Source organism: Caretta caretta, chromosome 7 (genome assembly GCF_965140235.1).
Source record: "Caretta caretta isolate rCarCar2 chromosome 7, rCarCar1.hap1, whole genome shotgun sequence".
Classification (NCBI taxonomy): domain Eukaryota; kingdom Metazoa; phylum Chordata; order Testudines; family Cheloniidae; genus Caretta; species Caretta caretta.
Window position 1 is genome coordinate 62,742,658 of NC_134212.1, and position 27,145 is coordinate 62,769,802.

A 27,145-nucleotide genomic window follows, 5' to 3' on the forward strand; every position below is an offset into this window, starting at 1 on the left:
TACATGTTCTTTTACTTCTGGTCAGATGATAAGGGCACCCTTCTTTTCCCCTTTCTACCCATTACATAAGAACAGTCATACTGGATCAGATCAATGGTCCATCTAGCCCAGCATCCTGTGTCTTGACAGTGGCCAGTGCCAGATGCTTTGGGGGAATGAACAAATAGGACAATTTAGAGTGATTCATCCCTGGTCGTCCAGTCCCAACTTGTGACAGTCAGAGGTTTAGGGACACCCAGAGGATGGGATTGTGCCCCGACCATCTTGGCTATTAGCCACTGATGAACCTATTCTCCATGAATTTATCTAATTCTTTTTTGGACCCAGTTATGCCTTTGGCCTTCACAACATCCCATGTCAACGAGTTCCACAGGTTGACTGTGTGTTGTTTGAAGAAATACTTCCTTATGTTAGTTTTAAACCTTGTGCCTATTTCTTTGGGTGTCCGCTAGTTCTTGTGTTATGTGAAGAGGTAAATAACACTTCACTGTTCACTTTCTCCACACCATTCATGGTTCATGATTTTATAGACCTTTTATAGACATTCAGTTGTGACACAATGATTATTTGGAGAAGGAAGAGAACAATGAGCAAGACTATTGGCTGTATAGGAAATGCAAAGGTAACATTTTCCTCACTTAAGTTTTCTGCATGGTTGATTTAGGACTCCAGGAGCACTAAATTTTGAAACTGAAGGTATTCCCCCTACAGAAAGCCTGAGAAATATCTCCTGAGGCATTCTGCTGGGGTGTGTTGGGTCCCAGGCTGAACCTGTTAGCTATCGGTATTACTTTCACAGCCTGATACAAGTCTGGTCAAGGTAAACTGCCTTTAATTTAGTTAGTTCAGAAATTACACCAAATAGAATATAATTCTTCGGGACATTTTGGAGCTAATCTCTTAAAGACTTTTGACCACATTGCTCTGTTGTGAAAAGACCCTTGAGCTTAACTAATGAGTATTCTGTCTCATGGCTTCAAGTGTCATTGCTGCACCCAATTACCCTAACCTACTTATTCATATTTCTTAAGCACCAGTACCAGTAGTACTAGCAGAAAAGACTTCCAGGTTCTTAGGACCATCTTAATTCTCTCAGAAGAATGGCACAAGTATTTCTGAGTAGCAATACTGAAAAGAAATTCTGAATTTTAAAAAACGCTTAAAATCAAAGTAGTGTGGATGTCACGGATGCCACTACCTAGCACTTTCATATTGTGTAAATATATTTGTTACCCCTGCAGGTATGCTTGTCTACTCTGTGTCTTGAAATATTGATGTGTAATCTGGTGGAGTCCCCATGCAACTGAACCAAACCTTAACACTTGTTCTAGTCAGTCACAGATTTCTTGTTCTTAACTAAAATAAAATTCTGAATTAAAACTGCACCGACCCCAGCCAATGGTGACCTGTGGGGAGGTGAGGGGAAAGTAACTCTCAAGGCCGGCAGCTGGGGAGATGAAGCGGCAAGGCCAGAACTGGAAGGGAAGAGGTGGGGCCAGAGCCGCTCCTCTTCTGGCCACGCTACCTAGTGCAGCATGCAGTGGCTGCACTCTCCCAGGCAGCCTCCAGCCATGCTGCCCACAGTCCAGGCCAGCAGCATGGCTGGAGGCTGCTTGGGAGAATGCATTAGTGGCTCCATACATGCCGGGGGACTGGAGCAGAGCGCAGGGTCCCAGGCTGGGGGTGGGGATGGGTCACGGGAGTGGGACGGGGAGGAGTCATGTGGGGAGGTCATGTGCCCTCCTTTAGCTGGTGCCCCCTTTGTGTCCCTCCTACTAGTCGCTCATTTCCCCCAGCCTAAGTGTTTTCTCCCAGATATTTCTGCTCCTATGGTTTTCCCATGTCATGGGTGAGCCACACCCTAGTTCTCTCATCCAGAGAGTTACTCCCACCTCCCTTAAACTTTCCCAGTGTATAAAAAGCCACACTTTTCCCAGTGAGTCACCAGTGAACATGATTAACGTGTTCCTCTCTACTGGGTTCTTCTAACACCTGCTAACACGGAGTAGGGCAACAGGAGAATCTGCCACTATGTTAGTGTTATTCTGTGAGCTGCCATCAAAACTTATTTAGTCCTTCATTTTTCTTTTTTTGAAGCATTCTTAAGGTCTCTCAAAAAGAGCCCTGGAAGAGAGAATATTTTGTGGAAGGAAAATCTGGACTCATCAGATGGCCCTTTTTTCCTTCTGTACTTGAGACACTTGGAAAGGATTACTGAGACTCTTGAAGACTAACTTTTCCAGTTTGCTTGAAGTGTTGGCTAGGGCCGTTACTTCTAATTTTGATAGTTGCAGAAACTCAATGAGTTGATAGAAATTCTGCAGACTTCGAACAAGATACAGTGACTGAACACATTCATTCCCTGCGTGACAGGACAGAGAAGGGGATGGGCTCTTATTCTCCTTCTGTTTCTCCAGGGAGCAGAAAATGCCCCAGGGCATCTTATGTTTATGTATGCCTTCCCTCCATTGCAAAACTTTGACAGATCTAAGAGGAGACTTATTGTCATAATTTATTACTCCATTCTAGTCTAGCAAACATTGGTGTCTGAGATTGTAGTCCATTTTCCCCCACTGAAATGCTGAACAAGCTGGTCTTATCAGAAAGTTACGGAATGCCTTTCCATCTTCACATGAATGCTCTTTCACAAAATAGCGTATAGAATGTTTTAAAGGATTGGCTGTTTCTAGGATTTTTTTTTAATATCAAGGAAATCTTCCATTGAAACAACATAACAATTGGACACTTCCTCTTTTAGGAGAGTTGAGAAGCAAACTCCAATATTCATTGCCAACATTTGTAGAGGAACTGCAATTTCTTTAGTTAACCATTACAAGTTTTTTAAAATCTAATTAAGGCCAACTTTATCATTTGTTTTTTTCACTTGCTTGCACGTGTGTAAAAAAAACAAAAAAATCCCCAGTTTCGTACAAGGGAGTCAGTTGCATGAGTGTGCTTAAAATACTTCTGAAATTATTAGGTACTATATGTGAGATTATACATAAGTATTTTATCAGTAATTCTTAACTCGTAAGTAATATTTTTTATCTTAAGATAACTTACAGATATTGTCTGATCCACCCCCAGATACCCACATACCCATATGAGGTTAGTGCTTACCCACTTCAGAGCAGGTAAAGCAGAAACTTATCCAACCTACACCAGAAACTGACTCTGGCAATGGATTATAATACAGGAATTTCTTCCTGGTGCTGTGCATAGACCAGAAGGCTCTCTGTGTAAATAAAATACAGATGGTCCTATCATCAAAGAACTCTAGTTGCAAGTAATCATTTCCCTGAAGAAGAATCTTGGGGAAAGACTCTGCTTCTTACATTGACTTTGCTCTTCATTTCAGGGAGAAACTGATTGTGATCAAAGAAATTTGCACTTGTGCCTAGCCTGTCTGCAACCATCAGTATCACAGCTTGATTCTTTATACTTATAACAGACATAGACTAATTATGGTACTTAGCTTGAAAATTTACTTCTCTTGCTCAGTAGCATCTTCACTCCAGCGTAGAATTTTTATCTTCTCTAATTATATCTAAAATACTGCAGTGTATAATACCAAACGGACATCCCATTTGCTGGCCCTACTCAGGGAGTCAGAATAAAGCAGTTCAATCTGTACTACTTTTGGAGGGCAGCCCCTTCAATAATGATCTAGAGCTTAAGATAGCTTTAATAATGTTTGCATTATCTGCTATTCATATCTGTTGGATTATAGGGCAATAAGTGAAAGGGATGTAACCAAGTCTAACTGGACCAATTATCAGATCAATTTACCTTGATTGTTTGATAAATCCAGATCTTCTGAAGATTCCTGCTAATGCAAACAATTAGCACTAATAGAGAATTTCTATTCTGAAATTAACGTTTTTTTCCTTTCAGGTTTTCTTAAAGGATACTGTAAGTACAAGATACCATTTTATGCTAAAATGGTGGTGTTGTAAGAAATAATGGTTGTGTGGGAAAAAAATGTATCTGTGTGATTTTTTTTTTCTTTTAGGTTGATGGAAATGTGAGCAAAATTTATTGCCAAAATCTTTGCTTGTTAGCCAAGCTTTTTCTGGACCACAAAACATTGTATTATGATGTTGAGCCATTCCTTTTCTATGTTCTTACAAAAAATGATGAAAAAGGCTGTCACTTAGTTGGATATTTCTCTAAGGTAAAGCAATATCTCTATATGCTTTTTAATATTAACAATTCATAATTTTTCCACTGTTAAAAATTATGCTTCTTATTCAAGTATTTTTGCATATGTAATTTCAATAGATAATGAAGACAATTTTTTAAAATTTGAAATCCCACCTGCAAGTCTCATAAAATTGTTCACTGTCTGATAACCAATAACAATATCTTTATCCATCCCAAAAAGACTTACATTAACTGAGAAAAGTTCTATGTGTATTCAGTAGAGCTGTCAATTAATTGCAGTTAACTCACGCTGTTAACTCAAAAAAATTAATCACGATTAAAAAAATTAATCGCAGTTTTAATCACACTGTTAAACAATAGAATACCAATTGAAATTTATTCAATATTTTTGGATGTTTTCTACATTTTTAAATATATTGATTTCAACGCAGTATACAAAGTTGACAGTGCTCACTTTATATTATTTTTTATTACAAATATTTGCACTGTAAAAATGGCAAACAATAGAAATAGTATTTTTCAGTTCACTTCATGCAAGTACTGTTGTGCAATCTCTTTATCGTGTAAGTGCAACTTAGAAATGTAGATTTTTTGTTGCATAACTGTACTCAAAAACAAAATAATGTAAAATTTTAGAGCTTACAAGTCCACTCCGTCCTACTTCTTGTTCAGCCAATTGCTAAGACAAAAAAGTTTGTTTACATTTATGAGAGATAATGCTGGCAGCTTCTTATTTACAATGTCACCTGAAAGTGAGAACAGGCGTTCGCATGGCAGTTTTGTAGCTGGGATTGCAAGGTATTTACGTGCCAGTTATGTTAAACATTTGTATGTCTCTTCGTGCTTCAGCCACCATTCCAGAGGACATACTTCTATGCTGATGATGCTCATTTAAAAAAAAAAAAAAAGCATTCATTAAATTTGTGACTGAACTTCTTGGGGGAGAATTGTATGTCTCCTGCTCTGTTTTACCCGCATTTCATGTTATAGCAGTCTCAGATCATGACCCAGCACATGTTGTTCATTTAAGAACACTTTCACTGCAGATTTGACAAAACACAAAGAGGGTACCAACGTGAAATTTCTAAAGCTAGTTACATCACTCAACCCAAGGTTTAAAGAATCTGAAGTGCCTTCCAAAATCTGAGACGGACAAGGTATAGAGCATGCTTTCAGAAGCCTTAAAAGAGCAACACTCCAATGTGGAAACTGCAGAACCTGAACCACCAAAAAAGAAAATCAACCTTTCTGCTGGTGGCATTTGACTCAGATGATGAAAATGAATATGTGTTGGTCCGTACTGCTTTGGATGGTTATCAAGCCCAACCCGTTATCAGCATGGATATATCTCCTCTGGAATGGTGGTTGAAGTATGAAGGGACATAGAATTTTTAGTGCATCTGGCACATAAATATCTTGCAACACTGGCTATAACAGTGCCATGCGAACGCCTGTTCTCACTTCCAGGTGATATTGTAAATAAGAAGCGGGCAGCATTATCTCCTGCAAATGTAAAGAAACTTGTTTGTCTGAGCAATTAGCTGAACAAGAAGTAGGGCTGAGTGGACTTCTAGGCTCTAAAGTTTTACATTGTTTTGTTTTTGAATGCAGTTTTTTCGTACATAATTCTACATTTGTAAGTTCAACTTTCATGATAAAGAGATTGCACTACAGTAACTGTATTAGGTGAATTGAAAAATACTGTTTCTTTTTTACAGTGCAAATATTTGTAATCAAAAATAAATATAAAGTGAGCACTGTACACTTTGTATTGTGTTGTAATTGAAATCAGTATATCTGAAAATGTAGAAAATATCCAAAACTATTTAAATAAATGGTATTCTTTTATTATTTAACAGTGCAATTAATTGCGATTCATTTTTTTAATCGCTTGACAGCCTTAGTATTCAGTTAAATCTGTTTTTACTGTTTATCTGGTGATTTATAATTGTTCAATTTGACATGAAATCTTTTTCTATATAATTCACTTAGTTACAGATTCTGCATAGATATACTATGCCTGACTTTCAGCAGTTTTATTTGTACAAAATGGGTTATTTGTATTGTATTTATAGATGTATTTTGGTAAAACTTACTATTTACACATGTAACAAATGACCATTTCTGTTAATCTTTGGTCACTTGTGTGCATAAATACCTGAATTTTTTTTTGCACTTTTTAATTGCACATTAAACTTTTGAAAATCAAGCCCTAAGTTACTAATTTTCATAGTCAATGCCTTTGGCTCGTGGTGATCCTTTGAATTTTAAAACAACAATCCCAATTATTGCTAAGAGGGAATTTCTCTTTATTGCCTTGACAGAGGCTATAGTAAAATTAATTGCAAGGTAAAAGTAGAATTTCCTGGAATAGGAGAGCCAATATTTGTTTCTGTCAACTTTCAAATAAGAGGTTTAGTGTATCAGTGGCTTCCAAACTAACATGTCATACAATCATTTTAATCTTTGGAAATTGGGTGATTTTTCTCATTTTCCTTTAGCTTTCTCTTAATAACAAAAAATGATCTGAAAGAATTTTTTTTTAAAAGAGATCTGTTGAAAGTGATAAAGTTGGAGTAGCAGCATAGTCTACCGAGGTGTTTTTGGACTGATACGTTTGTCTTCAAATATAAGGCTTGAAGAGAATCTAAGGCATGGTGTGCACCTAAAACATAGGTCGACCTAGCTACATTGCTCAGGGCAAAATTGAAAAATTTCATGTCCTGTGCAATGCAGTTAAGCCGACCTAAGCCCCACTGTAGACACCACTAGCTTGACAGAAGTCTTTAATTTAGTTAGCACGTCTCAAGGGGGATGGATTTACAACAGCAATGGAAGAATCCCAGTCTAGCATTTTTAGTGTAGACGTTCCCTAAGTAACCGTGAGATTGACAGACATAATTTGCACTGCCTCAGACCCTAGAATTTCATATGTCTTTGATCTATTTCCTTGTAGGCCTATTCATCAATCATAGTTCAGATGATTCTAAGTATGTGAATTACAGATAAAATAGTACTGCCACTTCTCAGATTGGCACATACCTTCTAGTACATTCATTGTCTGAGGCATCATTCTAAACTTTATTAGGTATAAGGACCTGCTGGAGATGCAAAAACATTCAAAATGAAGACTGGAATTTGTTCCTCTCCCTCCCCCCACCCCCAAAAAATTGTTTTGGCCCTCTTCTTCTCAACAGCTCACCCAGTCTCTTATCTTTGTCATGTCCCTGGCACCAGTTCAGGAAAGCACTGAAACATGTACTTGAATCCCACTGACTTCAATAGGACTTAGCACATGCTGGAGTGCTCTCCTGAACTGGGGCCCTTTCTTTTCAGTCTTCTGTACCTAGTATTCTTTTGTGGACAAAAATTCCCCTGAATCCTTTGCAATGGGCACAGTAATATTTCAAAGTACATATTATGGCAGTCAGTTCAAGGGGTTTTGGACCACACTAGAGACTAAGCAGTACTGTCAGTATAAATCTGCACAGGAGCTGGGATACTTTTATGAAATGTGGCAAAGAGGCAATCAAATTTCGTAAGTGAAGGAGTATGATTTGAAACTGGCCTATTGCTACTTGTGACAGTGACAATTCCCATACTATTCTGGCATCTCCTTACATGTGTTACCCTGAGTAGCTTCCTATCAAGTCTATGCTTGCTGCAGCTTTCTGTTGAATATGTCACCCTGGATTTCAGTGGTCTGATTTAGGTCTTTGATGCTGTTAGCTTTATTTTTAAAAGTTACTTATTTTTAATTGCAGTACTCCTAAATACAGGAAGAGGCCTGTCTCAGGACTGTTCTTTTGTGGATTTTGGCATTTTTGGATACTCCTGCAAAAACATTACTGCCCCTACATTGCATCCAAATTTTAAAAAACAAAAATCCTTCAGACTATATTACAAGGGCTGCTTCCTAGTTTAGTTTCTGTGCCTGCTTTCCCCTTTGTCTTGGGCAGTCAGTGTAATCTTTGCTTCTATTATGTTCTTCGTCATGTGATTTTTGTCTTGCCTGAAATGCTGAGATCTGATGGCCCAAGCATTTTTCTTTCACTTTATAATCAGAGGAGAATGCATTTGTCTGTGAAAAAACTGTATCACTTGAGTTACACTGTCGTACTAGCATTAAAAGTATTTGCTAAAAGGTAGAAGATGAAATGTAGGTGAAAGGCAGTAAGTTATTTAACATGGCAATTGCTGCAAACCTAACTTGCTCTCTTTGGTGAGTGTGTGTATATTATTTCCCCTTGTATATATCTGACAGAATAATCAGTATCACATGAAAAGACTTTTCCCCCCCATTTTGCACTTAACCGTCATTATATTGTTTATGCAAGTCCTTGGGATTTTGTTTAATTTCTATAGTGCTGACTAGTTAAATAGAAAAAAGAAATTATTTAGAGGGTGTATTTGATTGATACTTTTCCCCCTTATAATTAATGAATACCTTAGACTTATTCTGCTTTGGTATTGACCAGATACGTCTTTTCACCTTTCTGGAATATTTTACAAGGACAGTGGCAGGTGCAGGGAATTGCCCACTTCAGCAGTGCTTTGACATACTTGATCTGTTTCTCCTTCCCTCAGGAAAAGCTTTGCCAGCAGAAGTACAATGTCTCCTGCATAATGATCATGCCCCAATATCAAAGGCAAGGATTTGGAAGGTTTCTCATTGATTTCAGTAAGTGAAGTGCTTTATTTACATTCATGAGCCACAGAGCTGATGGTTGTTATGGGAAACAGTAACATATAAAACTTTATTTAACCTGCTTTGTTGTTTTTATCAATAGATAATGGGATTTCTATTTATATTTATATAGGGCAGAAAAGCTCCCTGAAGTGAAAAACTTACTGCTGCTCTGTTATTGTACTCCAGGAAATTGAGAATAGATCTCTCTGCAGTAATATTAGCTCACAAAGCTATTACACTGAATGAATGTCTAAATTACATTCCATTTTGCACTGCTCATTAGTACAAAAAGAGGCAATTATTTGTGATTAAAGCTAAAGAAGGTGTTAGTCCAAGGCATTCTCCACTTTCTACATTTTTTTTAACTTGTAACATATTTTTAGCAGAACAATTCTTATGAAAAGAACATAATAATTCAATTTTTCTTTTTAAAAAAAAAAGTGGGGGAGAGGGAAAGAGGAATTTCATTACCTAGCTTCTCTAGTGAAAACTCTGCTCTTTGTAGCAAATATATAAACTGGCATCCTTGCTTGCTGCTTTATTATGCAAATCTGTACATCTGTCCTGTTTGAAAAGCCTAAGGATAATTTGTTTAAATGTACCCATGTATCACCAAAAAACCCTCAATTTGAAATTACAATAAAATTCAAAACAAAATTCTGTAGGTAAATGTTTCAGTTAAATCCTTCTGTGCTTTTGAACCTGACTTTGTAATGTCATTTAGAGAGAGGATAGAGAAGTCAGGTTAGCATATGTGGGGAAATGGGAAATTGAGATTTCACTATGATTTTAAAGCATTGTAAGAGTACACGGCTCCATAGGCAGCTAAGATAATAGGTAGAGCCCCTTGGTTTTAGCAAATACTCAAATTTGGAGAGGTAGGTTGGGCCAAACCTGGGTGGCAGTGCAACCCCGTGTGCCGCAATGCCCAGAGCGGGGAGCTGGGCCCAGCCCTGAAGGAGAAGAGCTGCCGCTGCAGTGTGAGTGCAGGGCTGACTCATTCTACAGCACCCTCCTCCTTCCCCCAGAGCCTTCCACCCCAAGGGCAGGACCCAACCCTGTCTTACAATGGGCTTCCCATGAGAAAACAAACTTCCCAAAAAATAAAACGAAGAATTTATAAATAAAAAAATGTACAGGGTTCTAGTAATATGGTTCCTGCCTCAAAGGGGCATGCAAGTGGATTAACATGCAAATAAAACACATTTATGGTATAACAGCAGGACTAAGACAATAGCTTATGACTATAGAGTTTTGATACTCTCGGTCTTGCAACATTCTACGCAGCATGACCACACTGCCTTTAAAGAACATTAGGATTAATAAAAATACTGTGTCTATAGTGCCTTTCATCCAATAGCTTTACAAACAATTAAGCTTCACAACACCCCAGTGAGATAGATACGGATCACTTCATCCACCATTGAAAGGCAGCCACCAGTGGAGTGGAACACAACAGCTGTCTAACTGTGCGGTTAGATTACACAACATTTTAAGGCAGGAAGTGAAGAATACCATATACTGTTAGAACAGCAGGGGGAATTTAGGAGGATAGTTACTTGAGTTTGAATTTGGCTCAGGCATGAGGATTAACACCTCTACTCTGATGAAAAGGGATGCTGAACTCTTAATGAACACAAGTGGTCAGAACCTCAGTTTTGTGCCTTATCTGAAAGACAGCACATTCAGTAAAACACCCACACCCTCGAATAACACCTAGATTTTTGATTTAGTACTGATACAAAGGGCAGAGTGACCCCTACTGAATTGCCAACACCACTTTAAAACTTAGATGTTCCTTGGCACTCTGTTAGGTGAGCTTTGACATGGCCCAGCCGTGCTTAGCTTGGTGAGATCCAGCTGGATCACAGCACAAGGGAGTATTTTCTCATTTAATTCAGTCCAGGAGGGAGTGACAGGCACGAGAACTCAATGCACTATGCTTCTTACTGGATCTGTCTTCCACCCGCCTCCTCCCCCATCCCTTTTACTTTCCTGCATTTGTTAATCTGAAGGTACCAGTGGGGCTTTGGAGGTAGCCCTGCTTAAGTTTGTGTTCAAATTCTCATTTTGTAAAGAGCCTGCAGTACATCAGAGCCCTGGAATTTTTCTCATTCTCAGAGATGATTTAGGTATGACTTCACTACGGAAATAGCCCAGGCTCTGACCCTGGTCTTGCCCTTATCCCTCATCTTCCCCCGTCCACACAAACAACCCTCTCACCTGAGTTAGGTGGTAGCTTCTACCCAGGTGAACAAGCACAGCTGGGCATCTGAGTTAGAAGTCAGGTTCCACTTTCACTCAGGTTGGTAACTGCCACCCACTCTCCAGTGAGATTGCAGGCTAAATCGCTCTAGTGCTGGTAGCCCTCTAATGCCTTCCCACAATTGTCATCTCCCTCCATTTTCAGTTCTGCTTACTTGCCACATATTCTAGGAATAAGGGTTTTAATTATCATATACTCAGAGGAGAAACATACTGTTTCACAACTAGCCAGAGTGGAGTGGCCCAATTAACATTCTGCTGAGTAGGGTAAAATTAACCCTCACCTTCCTGGTATATCAACACAAAATGACAGTCAAAGTTTATGCTCAAATAAATTTGTTAGTCTCTAAGGTGCCACAAGTACTCCTGTTCTTTTTGCGGATACAGACTAACACAGCTGCTACTCTGAAACCAGTCAAAGTATAGAATACTAAAAGAAGCACTTACCTGAAACATTGGTCTGCAGAATGTTTCATTCTAATGTGCTTTTTGCAAAGTGGTTATAAGTTTGACATAGTGATTAATACTAAAATGTCTTAATTTACCACATTCTCACATCGTAGCATTTCCCTCTCCTTGAAACAGGAAATAATTGTTGTATCTCAGATTCTGTGAAGTGATAATTGATAATATCTGTTGACTTCATAAAGACAACCAGCAGAGTTTTTAGCCTAAAATAATCAAAATCGAGCTCACTGAATCATGCTGTTGAGAAACAGCTGCACCGCTTTGTAGTTTAGAGATATATCAGATACTTATCTCAAAACAATGAGCAGATTATTGCTTACAAACAGCAGAAATGCCTCTTTTTCATGGCTCATGATTATCATTTTATAAAAATTAACATTGCACATATAACTTTCTGTCTGTTTATATTTGCCCAGGCTTCTGTTGAGGTGACCCTTTTTTTTGTTAAACTTTCTAAGGAGAAAGTCAGTCACTGGACTACTTTCATTTTAGTAGCACTTTGCTATAATTTGGTTGATTGCATCCTATTAGTTTTTTTTAAATACATGATAATCATGTATAGTTTGAATTGTGTAGCATCTGATGTCTGGGAGACCTTTTTACTTAGGCTGTGTCTACACTGCCCCGCACTCCGGCTACGGGGGTGTGAATAGCAGGGCGCTCCAAGGTGATGTGCTGTAACTCCCCCATGTAGATGCTAGAGGTGCGAAGTAAAAGGTTCCTAGTTCCCAGTAATGTAGTCCTGTTTGAAGAGGACTTTATTAGCATGAAGTAGGAACCTTTTGATTTGCACCCACAGCTCCCACCCAGGGGAGTTAGAGCATATTGCTTTGGTGCACACTGCTAGTCACACTTCTTTTGTCCAAACTGCTGGGTGGTATAGACATTAGATTTCATGGAATAAGTTTGTCTTTAGAGAAAGATCAGGTTGATTTTTGGCATGTGACGCCCAAGGGAAAATCTCTTAGGTTTTTACTACAAAAATAAATAACAAAAAATTATATAAAGGATCCAATTTATCTTTTTTCTGTCTGTCCCTTTCTTCTCAACATCTGTTAACGTACAGCTGTCTATGTGTAAGTAACCTATTTGTACCACTATTCCATGTTGCATTTTTCTGTTAGAGTACCTGGAATGAACTGCTTTTGGAGTGAGGGAGAGGAGCTGAAATGACTATTGTTTCTAAACTTGATTATAACTATTAGTATAATACACCTCTACCCTGATATAACGCGACCCAATATAACACAGGTTCGCATATAACGCGGTAAAGCAGCCCCTCCCCTGCCCCCCAGGGTCTGGGAGGCAGGAGCTGTGGGGGGGCACTTTTGGGGGCCCTGCAGGCCCAGAGTGGCCCGGGGGATTAGCAGGGGGCCGGGAGCAGCCTGCTCTGCTTTCCTCGCCCTGGCCCTAGCCGTGTCGCTCGGGGGAGGGGGCTTGGGGGAAGGGGTCTTTTCCCCAACCTCCCTGCACTCACCAGCGGCAGGAAGCGGAGCACCGCGGCTGGGAGCCGGCGGAGTGGAGCAGGCTGGGGCCACGTTTCTCCGCTTCCCGCCGCTGCTGGTGAGTGCCTGTCGGGGGGCAGAGGTGTGGATAGGGGTCGGGGCAGTCAAGGGACAGGGAGCAGGGGGGTTGGGTGGGATCCTGGGGGTGATTAGGGACAGGGGGTCTCTGGAGGGGGCGGTCAGGGGACAAGGAGCAGGGGGGCCAAAGCAAGTTCGATATAACGCAATTTCACATATAATGCGGTAAGATTTTTTGGCTCCCGCAGACCACATTATATCAGGGTAGAGGTGTACTATGTTCAAACTTCTTGGTTCCCACAGACAAAATGAATACAGTATTGTGAATTCTCTTGAGTGAAAAAGTATGTTTTGAGGAAGAGCAGACCAAATTATGAAGGAGGAAGAAGTTTGTGTATTAAGACATTTAAATGGCAGGGATGAAAATTGATTATGCCTTCAGCCAACATCTCTTTTCACATGTGTTACTGTATGTGACAATTAAGTTCAATGGAAGTGTTCTATAACACGACATTATGCACCTTGTCCATTCTGGTTTTTGAAAGCCTGGTAAGATGTATGTTTTGTGACAGGGTCGGGCCAGTTGCTACAGGAGAGTGATATAATGCAGATATATTAGCCCCAGATTAAGTAGGTCCCTTTTCCCTGGGTAAGGTAAAACGGAAGGTTCCAGAACAATCAGGAACTTTCTGGAAACAATTAAGGCAGACAGGCTGATTAGAACACCTGCAGCCAATCAAGAAGCTGCTAGAATCAATGAAGGCAGGCTAATCAGGGCACCTGGGTTTAAAAATGCACTCACTTCAGTTTGTGGTGCACGTGTGAGGAGCTGGGAGCAAGAGGCACTAGGAGCTGAGAGTGAGAACGCGGACTGCTGGAGAACTGAGGAGTACAAGCATTATCAGACACCAGGAGGAAGGTCCTATGGTGAGGATAAAGAAGGTGTTGGGAGGAGGCCATGGCAAAGTAACCCAGGGTGTTGTAGCTGTCACACAGCTTTTCCAGGAGGCACTCTAGACAGCTGCATTCCACAGGGCCCTGGGCTGGAACCCGGAGTAGAGGGCGGGCCCGGGTTCCCCCCAAACCTCCCAACTCCTGATCAGACACAGGAGGAGTTGACCTAGATTGTGGGTTCACGAAAACAGCCAAACTGAGGGCTGCCATGAATCTCCGAGGCGAGCAAATCCACCAATTAGCGCAAGACCCACCGAGGTAGAGGAGGAACTTTGTCACAGTTTATAGAACAAGAGTCTGTTTCTTGACTCCAGCGATTTTGGTGGGGCCCAGGAAATGCAATATCCAGTTCCAAGCTATTTGTTGAGATTGAAGAACTGCTCATATTTAAACCCAGATTTGGTTTGACTTTCTTTAATTCACTTACTCTAAAATAAACTTGTCTTATATTCTAAAAGTAAGAGTTTTGTACGAAGTTATTAGCTATGAAGAAGATTCAAGTGACTGTTCTTTTTTTTATTGCGCCCAGTATACTTTAATAAATATTCTTATATTACATTATATTACGTGTGTTAGTTTCCACACAGTGTTTTTCACTTGTATTTGGAATAACTCTTAAGAACATTACTCATTATTCCAACTTGTGCCATTAGAAAAATATCAGTTTACAAATACAGTATCGTTACTCATTGTCAGATGCTATTTTGTCTTGGGAAAACCAATGACCAAAATTTTCAGAATAGGTTAGTTAAAGTTAGGCATCCCAATCCAATTTTAGAAAACTAATTTTTCGGAGGCGGTAATCATGTTAACTCCCCCTGATTTATTTGAAAACTGTTGGTGCTCAGTCCATATAAAACCGGGCTACTTTTATTTAGGTGCCTAACTTTAAATACCAGTGTTCCAAAATTTGAGCCAATAAATACAGATTTTTGTGTTCAGCGTAGGTGTTTTTTGTCCCTGGATTGTGATGGTGTCCTATTCTATTGGGGTAGGGTGATTTGTCTCTTTAGATCACATCGTGTGTTTTAGAGAATTGGAAGAGGTGTGTTTGGTGTGATAGTAAGTGAAGGCAGGTTACTTTGGTAGCTTTAAGCAGTTCCTGAAAGAAAGAGAAAATCCTGAATATGCCTGGGGCAGGAGCTTCCTTCTTCTTTTCTTTATATATATTGTGATAGAGCCAGGCCAGTTGGGCACAGCAGAGTACAGGTGAGTCACATCATACGCGCATTTAACTTACGCGAATTCAACTATACGCGTTCAGCAAAAAAAAAAGAAAAATAACAAGATACCTGTAAATAGTGTGGGCGATTCCACCCACCATTCCACTCAATGAGTGTATGCCCCGGAGTGAGTGTGAGATGGGAGACGTGGATCTGCTGTTCCCTCAGTCAGTCTCAGTTCCTGCGTGCCTCTCATAGTGTGAGCATCTCGCCGCGCTGAGTGTGATTCTAGTGTTTAAAGATACTGTACATATTTTTCATACAACATGGCCCCTAAACACAAGCCAACTACTTCATCTGGTGCTCATCCGAAGAAACAGCGATCTGTTCCAATGCTGGAGGAAAAACTGGCCTTGTTGGACTTATTGAGAGACGGTATGTCAGTTTCCAACGTGGCGCGTAAATATTGCCGCAAAGAATCTAGCATCCGTGCCATCAGGATTCGAGAGAGAGAAATTCGTCAAGCCGTGGCATCAAGTGCTCCAGTAACTGCTAAGGTGACGAGCCAGGTGAAGACTAGTGAAGACTGAAAAGGCATTAAACTTATGACTGGAAGACATGAACCGTAAACGTGTGTCTATCGATGGCAACACGTTGCAAGAAAAGGCTCTTCGCTTCTGTGCGCTGTTCAAACCTCCCACCGAAGAGGGACAGCCTTCTGAAGAGAAGGAATTCAAAATCAGCCAAGGTTGGTTTAACAGTTTTAGGAACCGCTTCAACCTCAAAGACGTGCAGACTACTGGTGAAGCTGCATCTGCCAATGAAGAGGCAGCAAAAGCCTACCCCAAACAATTAAAGAAAATTATAGAAGAAAAGGGCTATCTTCCGGAACAAGTTTTTAATGCTGACGAGACTGGGCTCTTCTGGAAAAAAATGCCCAACCACACTTACACTTCAAAATCAGAAAGACAAACCCCTGACTTCAAAGCAGCTAAAGACCGTGGGACTGTATTGTTTTGTGGCAATGCAGCTGGGCATTTAATAAAGCAGGGCTTGCTCTACAGGGCTGCAAATCCCTGTGCCCTAAAAGGCAAGAACAAAAATCTCCTGCCTGTGTTCTGGCAATAAAATAAAAAGGCTTGGGTGACGTCAGCATTATTTCTGGATTGGTTCCACAAGTGTTTCATTCCGGAGGTCAAGCGGTAACTTGAAGAGAAAGGACTTGACTTTAAAGTGTTGCTGATCATAGACAATGCTCCTGGCCACCCGGCAGCACTCCGGTTTGTACATAACAACGTTGAAGTCATCTTTCTCCCCCCCAATACCACTTCTATCCCCCAACCTTTCGACCAAGGCATGATTTGCTGTTTCAAGGCCACGTACACCACTCGGGGGTCGAGCCACCAGCGGAGGGAGGCGAGGACCTGCCCCGGTACAGTGACCACTGAATTCAAGCTGTTGCGCCTCAGGTGGTAGACGGAGGTGAGCCATGCTTGCAATGGCTTGAGCCGGAGCCTGGCTTGCTGGGTCACATATGTGCATGAAGCCATGTGCCTGAGGAGACTCATGCACTCTCATGCTATTGAGGTCAGGAATTGCTGAAGGTCTTGAATGATGCCTGCGATAGCAAGAAAGCAGGAGTCAGTTAGGAGGGCCCGCGCCTGAACGGAGTCCAGCACCAGCCCGATGAATTCTATCCTCTGGGTGAATTCTAAGGTCGATTTCTTCACGTTGAGACCCAGTCATTCGAATGTACACCTGACCAGGCGGAGTTGGGACTGCACCTGCTCTCTGGTGCAGCCCCGAAGTAACCAGTTGTCAAGGTAGGGATACACTTGCACCTGCCATCGACGGAGGAAGGCAACCATGACTGACATACACTTGGTGAACACTCGGGGAGCTGTTGAAAGACCAAATGGAAGGGCTGTAAACTGGTAATGTTCACGATTGACCACAAAGCACAGGAAGCGCCTGTGCGCCGGATGAATTGTTATGTGGAAGTACACGTCCTTCATGTCAAGGGTGGCGTACCAGTCTCCAGTTGAGCCCACGCAGGTTCAGAATGGGCCGGAGGCCCCCTTTGGCCTTGGGGATTAGGAAATATCAGGAGTAGAACCCCTTTCCCCTTAGGTCCCATGGAACCTCTTCTACCACCCCCATGGCGAGGAGCGCCCGAACCTCCTGAATAAGAAGTTGCTCGTGAGAGAGGGGTCCCTGAAGAGGGATGGGGAAGGGGAGTGGGAAGGCGGATAGGAGCAGAATTGGAGAGAGTATCCCACTTCCACCGTGCAAAGTATCCCGTTTCCACCAGCTGTCCGAGGTTATTTGGGACCACGCACGGTGGAAGTGTGATAATTCAAAAAAGGGCAGGGAAGGATCTGGGGGTAAGTCTGGTACACCGTCCTCGGGAGTCCCTTCAAAAGGCCTGCTTGGAAGCCGACAATGGTTTGGTTAGGCCCCAGCCTTGCCCATACGGGGGGTTGGAGGGCTTCCTTCTGCCATTCCGTCCCCGCCGCCTGTAAAAGTCATGCCTCGGCCAAGGAAGGTAGGAGCGCTGCTGTGGCTGCTGGGGCTTGAAGTGTTTCCGCTGGGTTGCCAGGGCGTGCATACCCAGGGACTTCATGGTCACCCTTGAGTCCTTAAGGCTATGCAGCCTAGAGTCAGTCTGCTCCGCGAACAGGCCCTCCTTGTCAAAGAGCAGGTCCTGCAGTGTCTGCTGAACTTCAGGAGGCAGGCCAGAGGCTTGCAACCAAGAGGTGCGCCTCATGGCAATCCCAGAGGACAAGGTACACACGGCTAAGTCTGCAGCATCCAGTAAGGCCTGAAAAGAGTCCATGCCAACATCTTGCCCTCGTCAATAAGGGCCCCAAACTCCTCCCTGGACTCAGGTGGCACAAGCTCCTTGAACTTCAGCATGGAGTTCTAAGAGCTAAAGTTGTAGCGGCTCAGGTGACTGCTGATTTGCAATCCTGATCTGGAGCCCCTCCGTGGACTATACCTTGCGGCCAAACATATCTAGCTGCTTGGCGTCATTAGACTTGGGCGCTGGGACCTGCTGCCCATGCCGCTTTTTCTCATTCACAGCCCCAACCACCAGCGAACAGGGCTGCAGGTGCGTGAATAGGTAGTCGCACCCCTTTGAAGGTGCAAAGTATTTGCATTGGACCCCCTTGGCCATAGGAGGAATGGAGGCCAGGGTCTGCCAGATGGTTTTGGCATAGTTTTGGTTAGTCTGAGGATGAAATCCCTTGGAGATCCTGCACTTCTCGGCTTGGTGAGCCTCCCCCAGACACTTCAGACAAGAGTCGTGGGGGTTGCCTGTTGGCATGGGCTTGGAGCAGGACTTGCAAGGCTCAAATCCTGGGGACTTGGGCATGAGAGCCCCGAAGAAAGACAGTCGGGGTGGAGGGTAACCCCCCCACCCCAACCCCACTGCCACTAACTACAACAAAATCAAAAGAAACTATCAACAAAAATCAGGACTACTTTCTAAACAAAGCTAGGGAAACATGGAGAACTTGCTGAGCAAGACGCCACAGTTCCAACGACCGTCACAGGCGGTAAGAAGGAACTGAGAGGGCTCCGGATCGGCAGGGTCATATATTGAGCACCATGGCGGCATCACTCCAGGGGGCTCCACTGCCGACCCGACGGATGCTGCTAGGGGAAAACTTTCCGACGGCTGTGCATGCGGCGCGCGCACACCTGATTTAGAATCTATATGAGCAATTGCTCGGAGGAGAACAGATTCTCCCCTCCCCCTTGGCCATCAAACCAGAAGCAGCACAGGATCTCAGGTGAGTGGCTGGAAGGCCCTAGGGTGGATCCAGAGGAGTATGTCGTAGAACAAATTATGGTCCATGCTGCAGGCAGCCAACTCCATGGCTTCCAGGTTGTCTGTGATGACATCATCATCATGTGATCTCAGCTGGTGCGGCAGAGTGGGCACTCCTATGCATGAGCTGAGCATTTGGTGCTTAGTGGTTAATCAAATGCTGGGCAGCAAGTTGGCTGTAGCTCCCTAGGTTCAGCTAGAAGTGGACTAGGGGCAGATCTTTTTTGAAGTTCTGGTTTTGTGGAACTTATTCCAGTCTTCTCTACAGTAGAGAATTTTGCATTGCAAGTATCTTGCATCCATGCATGAGTGTTTGCAGTGGTGCACGAGCACTGTTAGCACCATTGTGATTACACGTGCTTGGGGCCCGACCCCACCGCCTTTGCATCCGGTCATCCTGCACCATTGCAGTGCTGGTGTGGACTGAAAGAGGTGGCACTGCAGCTTCTCCTCCCCACACAGTTCCACATCCTTTTAGCAGCCTTTACCTATATTGTGCAAAGGTTCCTGCCCTCCTCTTTATTTGCTTGGCTACTGCAGCTTCCGTAATTTTTATGCATGATTTTGTAAGGTGCAGTGCTGGAATCTCCCGATTTTTCTTATTTCCGTCTATTGAGAATATGATGCAATACTGATTTAATATTGTAGCATTCATGCTCTTTTATGTATGGAAAATGCTGATCTGTTTTGGCTCAGTGTGCTGGATCAAAATGTTGTTTTAAAATCTTTCTGTGTGTGGACTGCAGTTCCCACAGTCCCCTGGCTCAGAGAGAGGAACTCTTCTAAAGATGAATTTTGAAAAAAGTTTTGTTGATTCCAAGAAAATCAGCCTGTGGGGATTTCTCAGCATATTTTATGGAGCTTCAGGACACTGTGCATTTATCAGAACGGTAAAAGAAATCTGATATGTCACTTCAGACATAACGATAAGACTGTTCTAACCAAAGAGCACCTATATTTCAGTGATTGAAAGCTAGCATTGAAAGCAACTAGAAGGAAGGCTAAAACATGGTAACAGTCAAGACAGGGCATTTGATAGGCAAAGTTGACTTTAAAGTAGAATGGGTGAGTAGGCAGGCTTGACCCAGAAAGGTTACAGATTTTCATAAAAAAGCATCTGCATTGACCAACCTGTTTGCTTCTATGGTCAACCACACAGTCCAGTTATATTGCAGTGTGCTGATGAAAACAGCAGGCATTCTCCCATGGCATATGTCGTCTGGCACTTCCATTCATTTCCCTGTTGCTGGCAACATTTCAACAAGACAGCGCGCTCGCTAAGATAACCTCGTTCTTCCCTTAACAGTCTGTTGTAGATATTACCAACATGTAACCTTTGGTATTTGATTGCCTCAGATGAAAACTTGAGTCCCTTTCTCTGTCAGCAGGACTCTTGAAAGATCCCTAAGAAACTTATTGAAATTATAAGAATTCCACCTGAATGCAGGAAGTCTGCCATTTCTAGGTTTTAACAGAGGATTTAAGAATCTGGAAAATAGGCATAAAGATGTTTGTGTTCCATACCTAATACCTGATATTTTTAATTCTGATACCTTATCCCCATGTCCCTCCAAGCAAACTTCAAACTAAACTCCTTAATTCAATTGGTTTTACTTTTTAAAAGGTTTTTTTGTTTTTGTTTATTTAAATATCTTTAACAATTTTAGACTGAAAAACAGGAATGCATGTTGTACAGTGATATAAAAGTATTATTCCTAACAAAGAGGATTGGGTCAGATAGATAGATGAAACTAGCCTGTTACATAAATGTTCCTAAATAATACATATTGTGAGATTTGGTGTACAGACACTGTCCTCAGTTTGGGTTGCAGAGGGACCAAGGGATTGTTCCCTTTCAACAATGTTCCTTCCATTATTTTTCCCCCTTTGTGTAGAATGCCTGACTGCATGCAGGTTTAATTCTTAGTCCTTCATGTAGCCACGTATACATTCTCTTTCACTTATACACTCACCTAAATTCAATCTACCTATCCCCATTAATTCAGTCTCTCTCCTCTCCCTTCTCCCTGATTCACCCTTTCCTTTCTCAGTTCCTCAGTCTTCTCTCTCTCCTATTCCTGTTCCCCATTCTCCTTATTCCCCATCACCCATTGCATTCACCTCCCACCCAGTCGCACTGTGTTCATGGTCTCCCCGTCACTTACTCCATTTTTCTCTTTCATCACACATCATATGCAGATGTATCCATTTATATATCAGAGACATTTAAAGATCCTCCTCCCGCATTCCCTGCTCCAGTTAGACCCTCCTAAGGCACTCAGCTCCTTCCCTTCCTTTCATATATTGGCATCTAGGCCACCCTGCCCTCAATCTTCCCCTCCCTTCTTTTTAAAAGAACATAGGGTTGCTCTACTCCTAGCTTTGTTCCCTGACCTTAGGCCAGAACCTAAGTTCCCTCTATGCTGTGCGGCTGTGCAGCAGCCTGTTAAGCATCACACAGGCTCTCAGTACAGTGGCAGGGAGAGATACCTCTCCCCTGGATCTGCCATGGCCAGGGGGGAGAGACACCCCTCCCCCGGCCCCAACCCTCTGTCCCGCCCCCGCTGCATGAATTTTTGTTATGTGCACCAATATGCACAGCTATGATGTGACTTTTGATTACAGAACCTCCATGAGCCCCTGTCCCAGTTGTTTGAATGCTCTTTAGTAGTGCTAGAGACCATCTCTCTCTGTCTTGGAATGACAGACTTATCAGTTGAGATGATTATAAATAGCTTACCTGGAAATATGGGTTATCTCATCGTAAGTACCCTCTGTTACCTTCTGTAGTTCTCAGAGTTTGTTAAAAATATGATCACCATCTTCAAATCAACCATCTAGTCTATTTTGCAACCGATGTTGTTGCTTAGCCCTCGATGTTATGGGAGCACCAGAAAATAACAGTGGTTCTTAATGACATTTATTCAACTGTTACAATTACATATACTATTTATAAACATCTCAGTGTTTGAAGTCATTAATATATTTATAAAATCCAGGACAAGAATCAAACATCAGTAATGATCTTTTGAACTGCTTAACCTGCTAACAAATCTGTTCCTCCTGTTGGCACCAGGCACCATGGTTTTGGTTTCAGAGGTGCTGTAATTCCTCTCCTCTCACTTATTCTCTCACTACAGTTCTAATTAGTCCACTTCGTGTAGACCAAAAAAAACAACCCAGTCAAGGATTTACTGGTGACTGGCACAGGTGAAGTGAGTGTTAGCCAATTAATTTTCAAAGGGAGCTTTTTGTTGTTTTGACTTTAATGCTGTCTGCGTTACCCTTCCTTCCCTTAGTCGAGGGAATTTGTTTAGCCTCTTCTTTGAAACTTTCTATAAAGGAACCAAAGGTTTCAGGCCCCCTGTGCTGCATTTAGTTGAGAATGTAGAGGTGAGTGATAGCTACCATTCTTCCTCGTAACGGTAATGAGAAAAACTTTGACTTGGCCCTGTTCAAAGTAAGTAAAGCTTTTTCTTTAACTGGACAAAGAAGAAAAGAGAATGTAGCAGGTTGTTCACTTACCTAAGAATCTCAAGTTACAGCTGACCTTTCTTTTTCTCAGCAGTAATGTTTACAAGGACCCTGGCATTGTGGCCCCTTTGAAAGCATTCTTAAGGCAGCTTCAAAAAGGATATAAACTCCTATTTAAGGTCCTCGATCTTTGACAGTTCCCCCTCCTCCCCCCGACCTGTATGGGAGGTATGGGTACACACACATGGAAAATATTGCCATAAATAGGACAGACTATTTATGAACAAGTCATATTTTGGGAGGGTACGTTTATATTAATCTCACATTTTGGCCTTTCTGGGTTTTCTCTCTCTTTTTTCTTTTCCTTGGTATTTCCTACTTGGAGCTTGAAATTCTGTGCTGAAACATCAACTTAGAGTGCACTGTACTATACAGCTGCTTTCTCATTGTTTGTTTTTCTAATAATTTCTTGCATCATTTCATTTTAAAAACAAACTGTTGGTTATGGCACAGAATTAAAAGCTGTCTCTTGGTATAGTTTAAAATGCTGTGAATATATCTTGCCTTTCCATTTAGGTGGTAGTTTATCATAAAAATTGTTACCAGTGTTTGCTATTTTGCTTTCAAAGCTCTTGTGTGATACAGTATGTTGCACTAAATCCCTCCAGTTCTTTCTTTGCATATTAAGGATTTATTTTGCCAGGTTGTATGGTCAATAAAACTCAGTTTAATAAAAACCTGCCTGATGTGAACCCTTCTGAGTATGGTTATTCACTCATTGGGAGCCTTTAAAGGGGATGTATAAAAGCTCAGAAAATGCTTTTGAGAAAAGTTCACTGACCCTCTCTTCCTTTGCATTAGATGGTTTCTTTTTAATACCTTCTATTGCTGTAGTGTAAGTTTTAAAAAAAAATCAAATATCGGAAAGAAAATAAGAGTTCAGCAATGCAGATTATTTAAGAGCAATCTCTTGAACATGAAAAAGTGCTGCTGACTTTTTCTTTTTCTGAAAGGCCCCATTCTAGTCTGTGAGGGCCTCTGTGAGAAAGTTTCAGATCTCAAGCTGTTCCCAAGTTTTGGCAGCAGTTCAGTTTTGTGGCAGTTCTTTTGTGTGCTCAGGGTTTTCAGCAATGTGATGGCATCTTTAGTGTATGTATCTGAAAAGCTTTCCTAAGTAATTTGAGTCTATCTTCATTGTGAGAACCATTCAAATGGTACAGGGGTTGCCTGTGATGCTGTGTGTGTGTAAGTGTACATATACTTGCGTATGTATATATAGTATGCAGGCACACTTGAAACTGGAATTGGCAGACTTGAGTTGTCAGGGGTAGTACAAAAGCTTTATTCATAATCTTTCTAGATCAGATCTAAGTGCAGTGTGTAATGGTGTATTGTGAATTTATGATTTTACTAACATATTAGCACCTGAATGCTATAGTTATTTGTGCTGTGCAAATATACAGCAGACTTAGGTAGCTGTATTAAGCAAAATGAGACAAGTGAACTACAGAGTATGGCCTTTACAGCAGAAAGAAGTTTCAATATTAAAGCTGTTTTTAATAACTTCAATTTTTGAGAGGTTATTTTTTGAGGCTCTTAATAGGACTGAATACTCATTATGTGCCTCAAAGCTTCAGATTATGCTTCCAAATCCATTCTCCTTGCATAGTGCCTGATGCAGTTCACTGTCTGGACAGACATTATTTCCCAATCAGACTCCTATCAGTAGCGGAATTGTGATTTGTGACTTCAGTGGCAGATAGATTAAATACAGTGAACTTCAGAGCATAGTGCTTAACTACATAATCAGCTTAGGTGCATAAGAATGGCATAGTCCTTGTTGCACTAATTAATTGCATATTGGCTAGCTGTATAAATTGGCTAATTGCATACTAAATTGAAGTGCAAATGTTCCTCTTTATACTGTAATCACTCTGGACCAAGTGATCAGTCAGAATACTCATGAGACTTTTGTCCATTCATCAATTTTGTTTAAACAGCTGTTAATATATGTTGTTCGGTGTAAGAGGATATCAGATTTATGTATAAAACCTGTTTGTGGCATGAAACCAGAACAGCATGCAAGATGTTAGCAGGAAAAGCATAAAACTGGTTTGTTCTCCAAATGTCCAGTTTCCAATAATAGCATATTCAGGAGGTGATATCATGCATGAAAGGAGAGTGCCTCTTGGTGAAGTCCTTTCCATTGGCTATTTTAGTGCTCTGACACGGTATGATGTGTTGCACAGACGTAGAAGTTTAAATGTTCATTACTCTAAATTTAGTAAGATTGAAAATAAATTCAGTAGAAAAAACCCATTGACTACTTGTATTGAGCGGTGTTTAGACTGAATATTGCTGAACTGCAGGATATTGTCACATCAGCAAATCTTTTTTCAAATTAAAAAATTGAGCTCTTGGAAATTCAGTGCAGTGGGTTAAGAGAAATTCAGTTACATGTGTAACTACTTTTGCAGCATGAGCAGTTAACGAAGTAAATTGGTTTGAGACACCAATTCGCTACAAAAGATGATAGAAAGCTTTTGATTTTTATCTCAGGACAACAAAACAAGTTGTAAATTGCTTCAGGTTTTCAAAAGTCCTGTCTAATCTAGGATACTGCTGCTAAAATTTCCCATCGTTGCTACCACCAGTTGAGCTCCACCAGCAGGAGCACTAGTGTAGTTCAGGTGCAATCAGCGGGTTGGCATTTAAGCACCATGTTGTGTAGATATGTTATGAACAGGGTTAGATGACATGCAACTTCCAACCTGGCAGCTACCGGAAGGCCCACCTACATCCGTGATTCCACTGTTGTTACTGCCGGTGGAACTGAACCAGTACTAGCAGTGCTGGGGAACTTGAGCAAAAATAGCTCCATGGCACATTACCGACAAAACGAAATAAATGACTAGTTTGGAGAGATCTGATTTACAACACCATAATTCCCTGGCAGAGTTTTAAACTGGGATTAGTTTTGTGAAAACAGTAGTCCTGTGTAATAGACAGGACTGAATCGTACCACAGCCCCAGCCAGGACTGTAATGTGGTGTGGCAACATAGTTAAAACATGCTTTGGGCTTGTTTATGCAGGCAAGACTGAGCAATTCTTTAACCGTGGCAGGATTCTGCTGTGTTGAAACTTGGTCCCCCCAGTACAGTAGGATTTATAGTATTAGGATTTATATGAATTAAAGAAGCTTTGTTAGGGGATATTGTCTGGGTTAATAGGCCCAAATCTGGATCTTCGTTAATGTGTGCATACCTTTTCCTAGGATCTTCCCAGTTACTTACATTTTCTTCTAGTTTTTAAACATCGGTGCAATCCTGACTTAATTGTTATACGGTTTTAAAATAGCTTTTTTTTTAAAAATGGTGCACAGTTGCTCTGAGCAGAAGCCTTTTGGGATGTGATGAGAGCTCTTCTATAGCATGCCTTTCTGTTCTGTTTTTATATGCAAGCGGTAAATTGAAATTTACAAGAATCCTGCTCTGGGAAATCCTGTTCCTTGGTGCCTCAGGGAGAGAGAGAGATACTTGTAAATTTCACTTTATTGCTTATCAGGAAGAAGTCCAGACACTTGCCTTTGAAAGATAAGCAACACCATGATGACTATGAGGCAGTTTGTGGAAGAAATGCTGCAGAAGCAGAGGTGAGTAAGAAAAGAGCAATTCCCAGAGATAGGTCAGGAGTTAGGAGGGGGAGTATTCAGAGCTATGTTGATGAGACTGTGCTGAAGGGAATAAAAGAAACGTTAGGAGAAAATTATAAATCATTCTCATAGAAGGACAGACCATCCTTCATGTAGTCTTCTTCTCTGTTACAGACTTCCTTCTGCCTCACAAGCACACTGCTGCACCGTTTGAGTAATGGAGTAGCTCTAGATGATCTCGTCATAGTCAAGCCCAGGGAATCAATGGAGATGGTAATTTATTTCCAGGGACACAAGTCTAGTGAGCAACAAAGGTTCTTAGAAGCTAACCCTTCCTACCCCCACTTTCCCACTTTAATAAGAGATGCACATCCTCAAGCACCAGTCATTAAGAGCATGATCTTTTCCCAGCTTCTAGGGAGTGAGTGCCCTTATGAATTTCTTAAAAGCTTTCTTCAAAACTTGAGTGCAACCTTCTGTTCTTGTTTTATAAAAGGACCCGTACGTTACGTGTCTGGCATCAGTCTGGCCCAATTATGATGTATTTATAGGAAGCCATTTTAATGTTATCCATTTATCCCAACAGCTCCTTTAACAAGGCCCCCAGTAGCTTCATTGTTGGCATAATTTGAGATGTGCGGAAGCAAGAAGAGGAGGTGATTTTGTGTTGTCATTGTCTTGTTTTTAACAAAGTGCATAGCTGGTTTTGCATTGAGTTTGAGACAGGCATGTGTAAATCAAGACAAATACAATAAATGTGTATAAGCAGAAAGGTGGTTTGTGCATACTGCTAACCACAGTTGGATAGCCACAGGTTTGTTTGGACAGGTGGCATAAGCTTCTTTTGGTATTTGTCATCCTCCTTTTTTTCTTTTTGTCAACCCAGAAGAGAACTCTTTGATTCAAATATGCTGTAATTGTGATATTCTCCCAAACCCTCAATCTGTGACTGCTCT

General features: G+C 41.5%; 1 protein-coding gene across 7 annotated transcripts in view; it reads left to right on the top strand.

Moving 5' to 3' along the window:
• Positions 1 to 27,145, top strand: part of KAT6B (lysine acetyltransferase 6B) — a 195,254-nt gene that overhangs the window by 139,935 nt on the left and 28,174 nt on the right. For all 7 annotated transcript variants that reach the window (XM_075130757.1, XM_048857086.2, XM_075130758.1 and 4 more), the window contains exons 11-12: positions 4,013 to 4,174; positions 8,752 to 8,845. In XM_075130757.1, the coding sequence (XP_074986858.1) occupies positions 4,013 to 4,174; positions 8,752 to 8,845 (256 nt within the window). The remainder of the gene's footprint in view (positions 1 to 4,012; positions 4,175 to 8,751; positions 8,846 to 27,145) is intronic.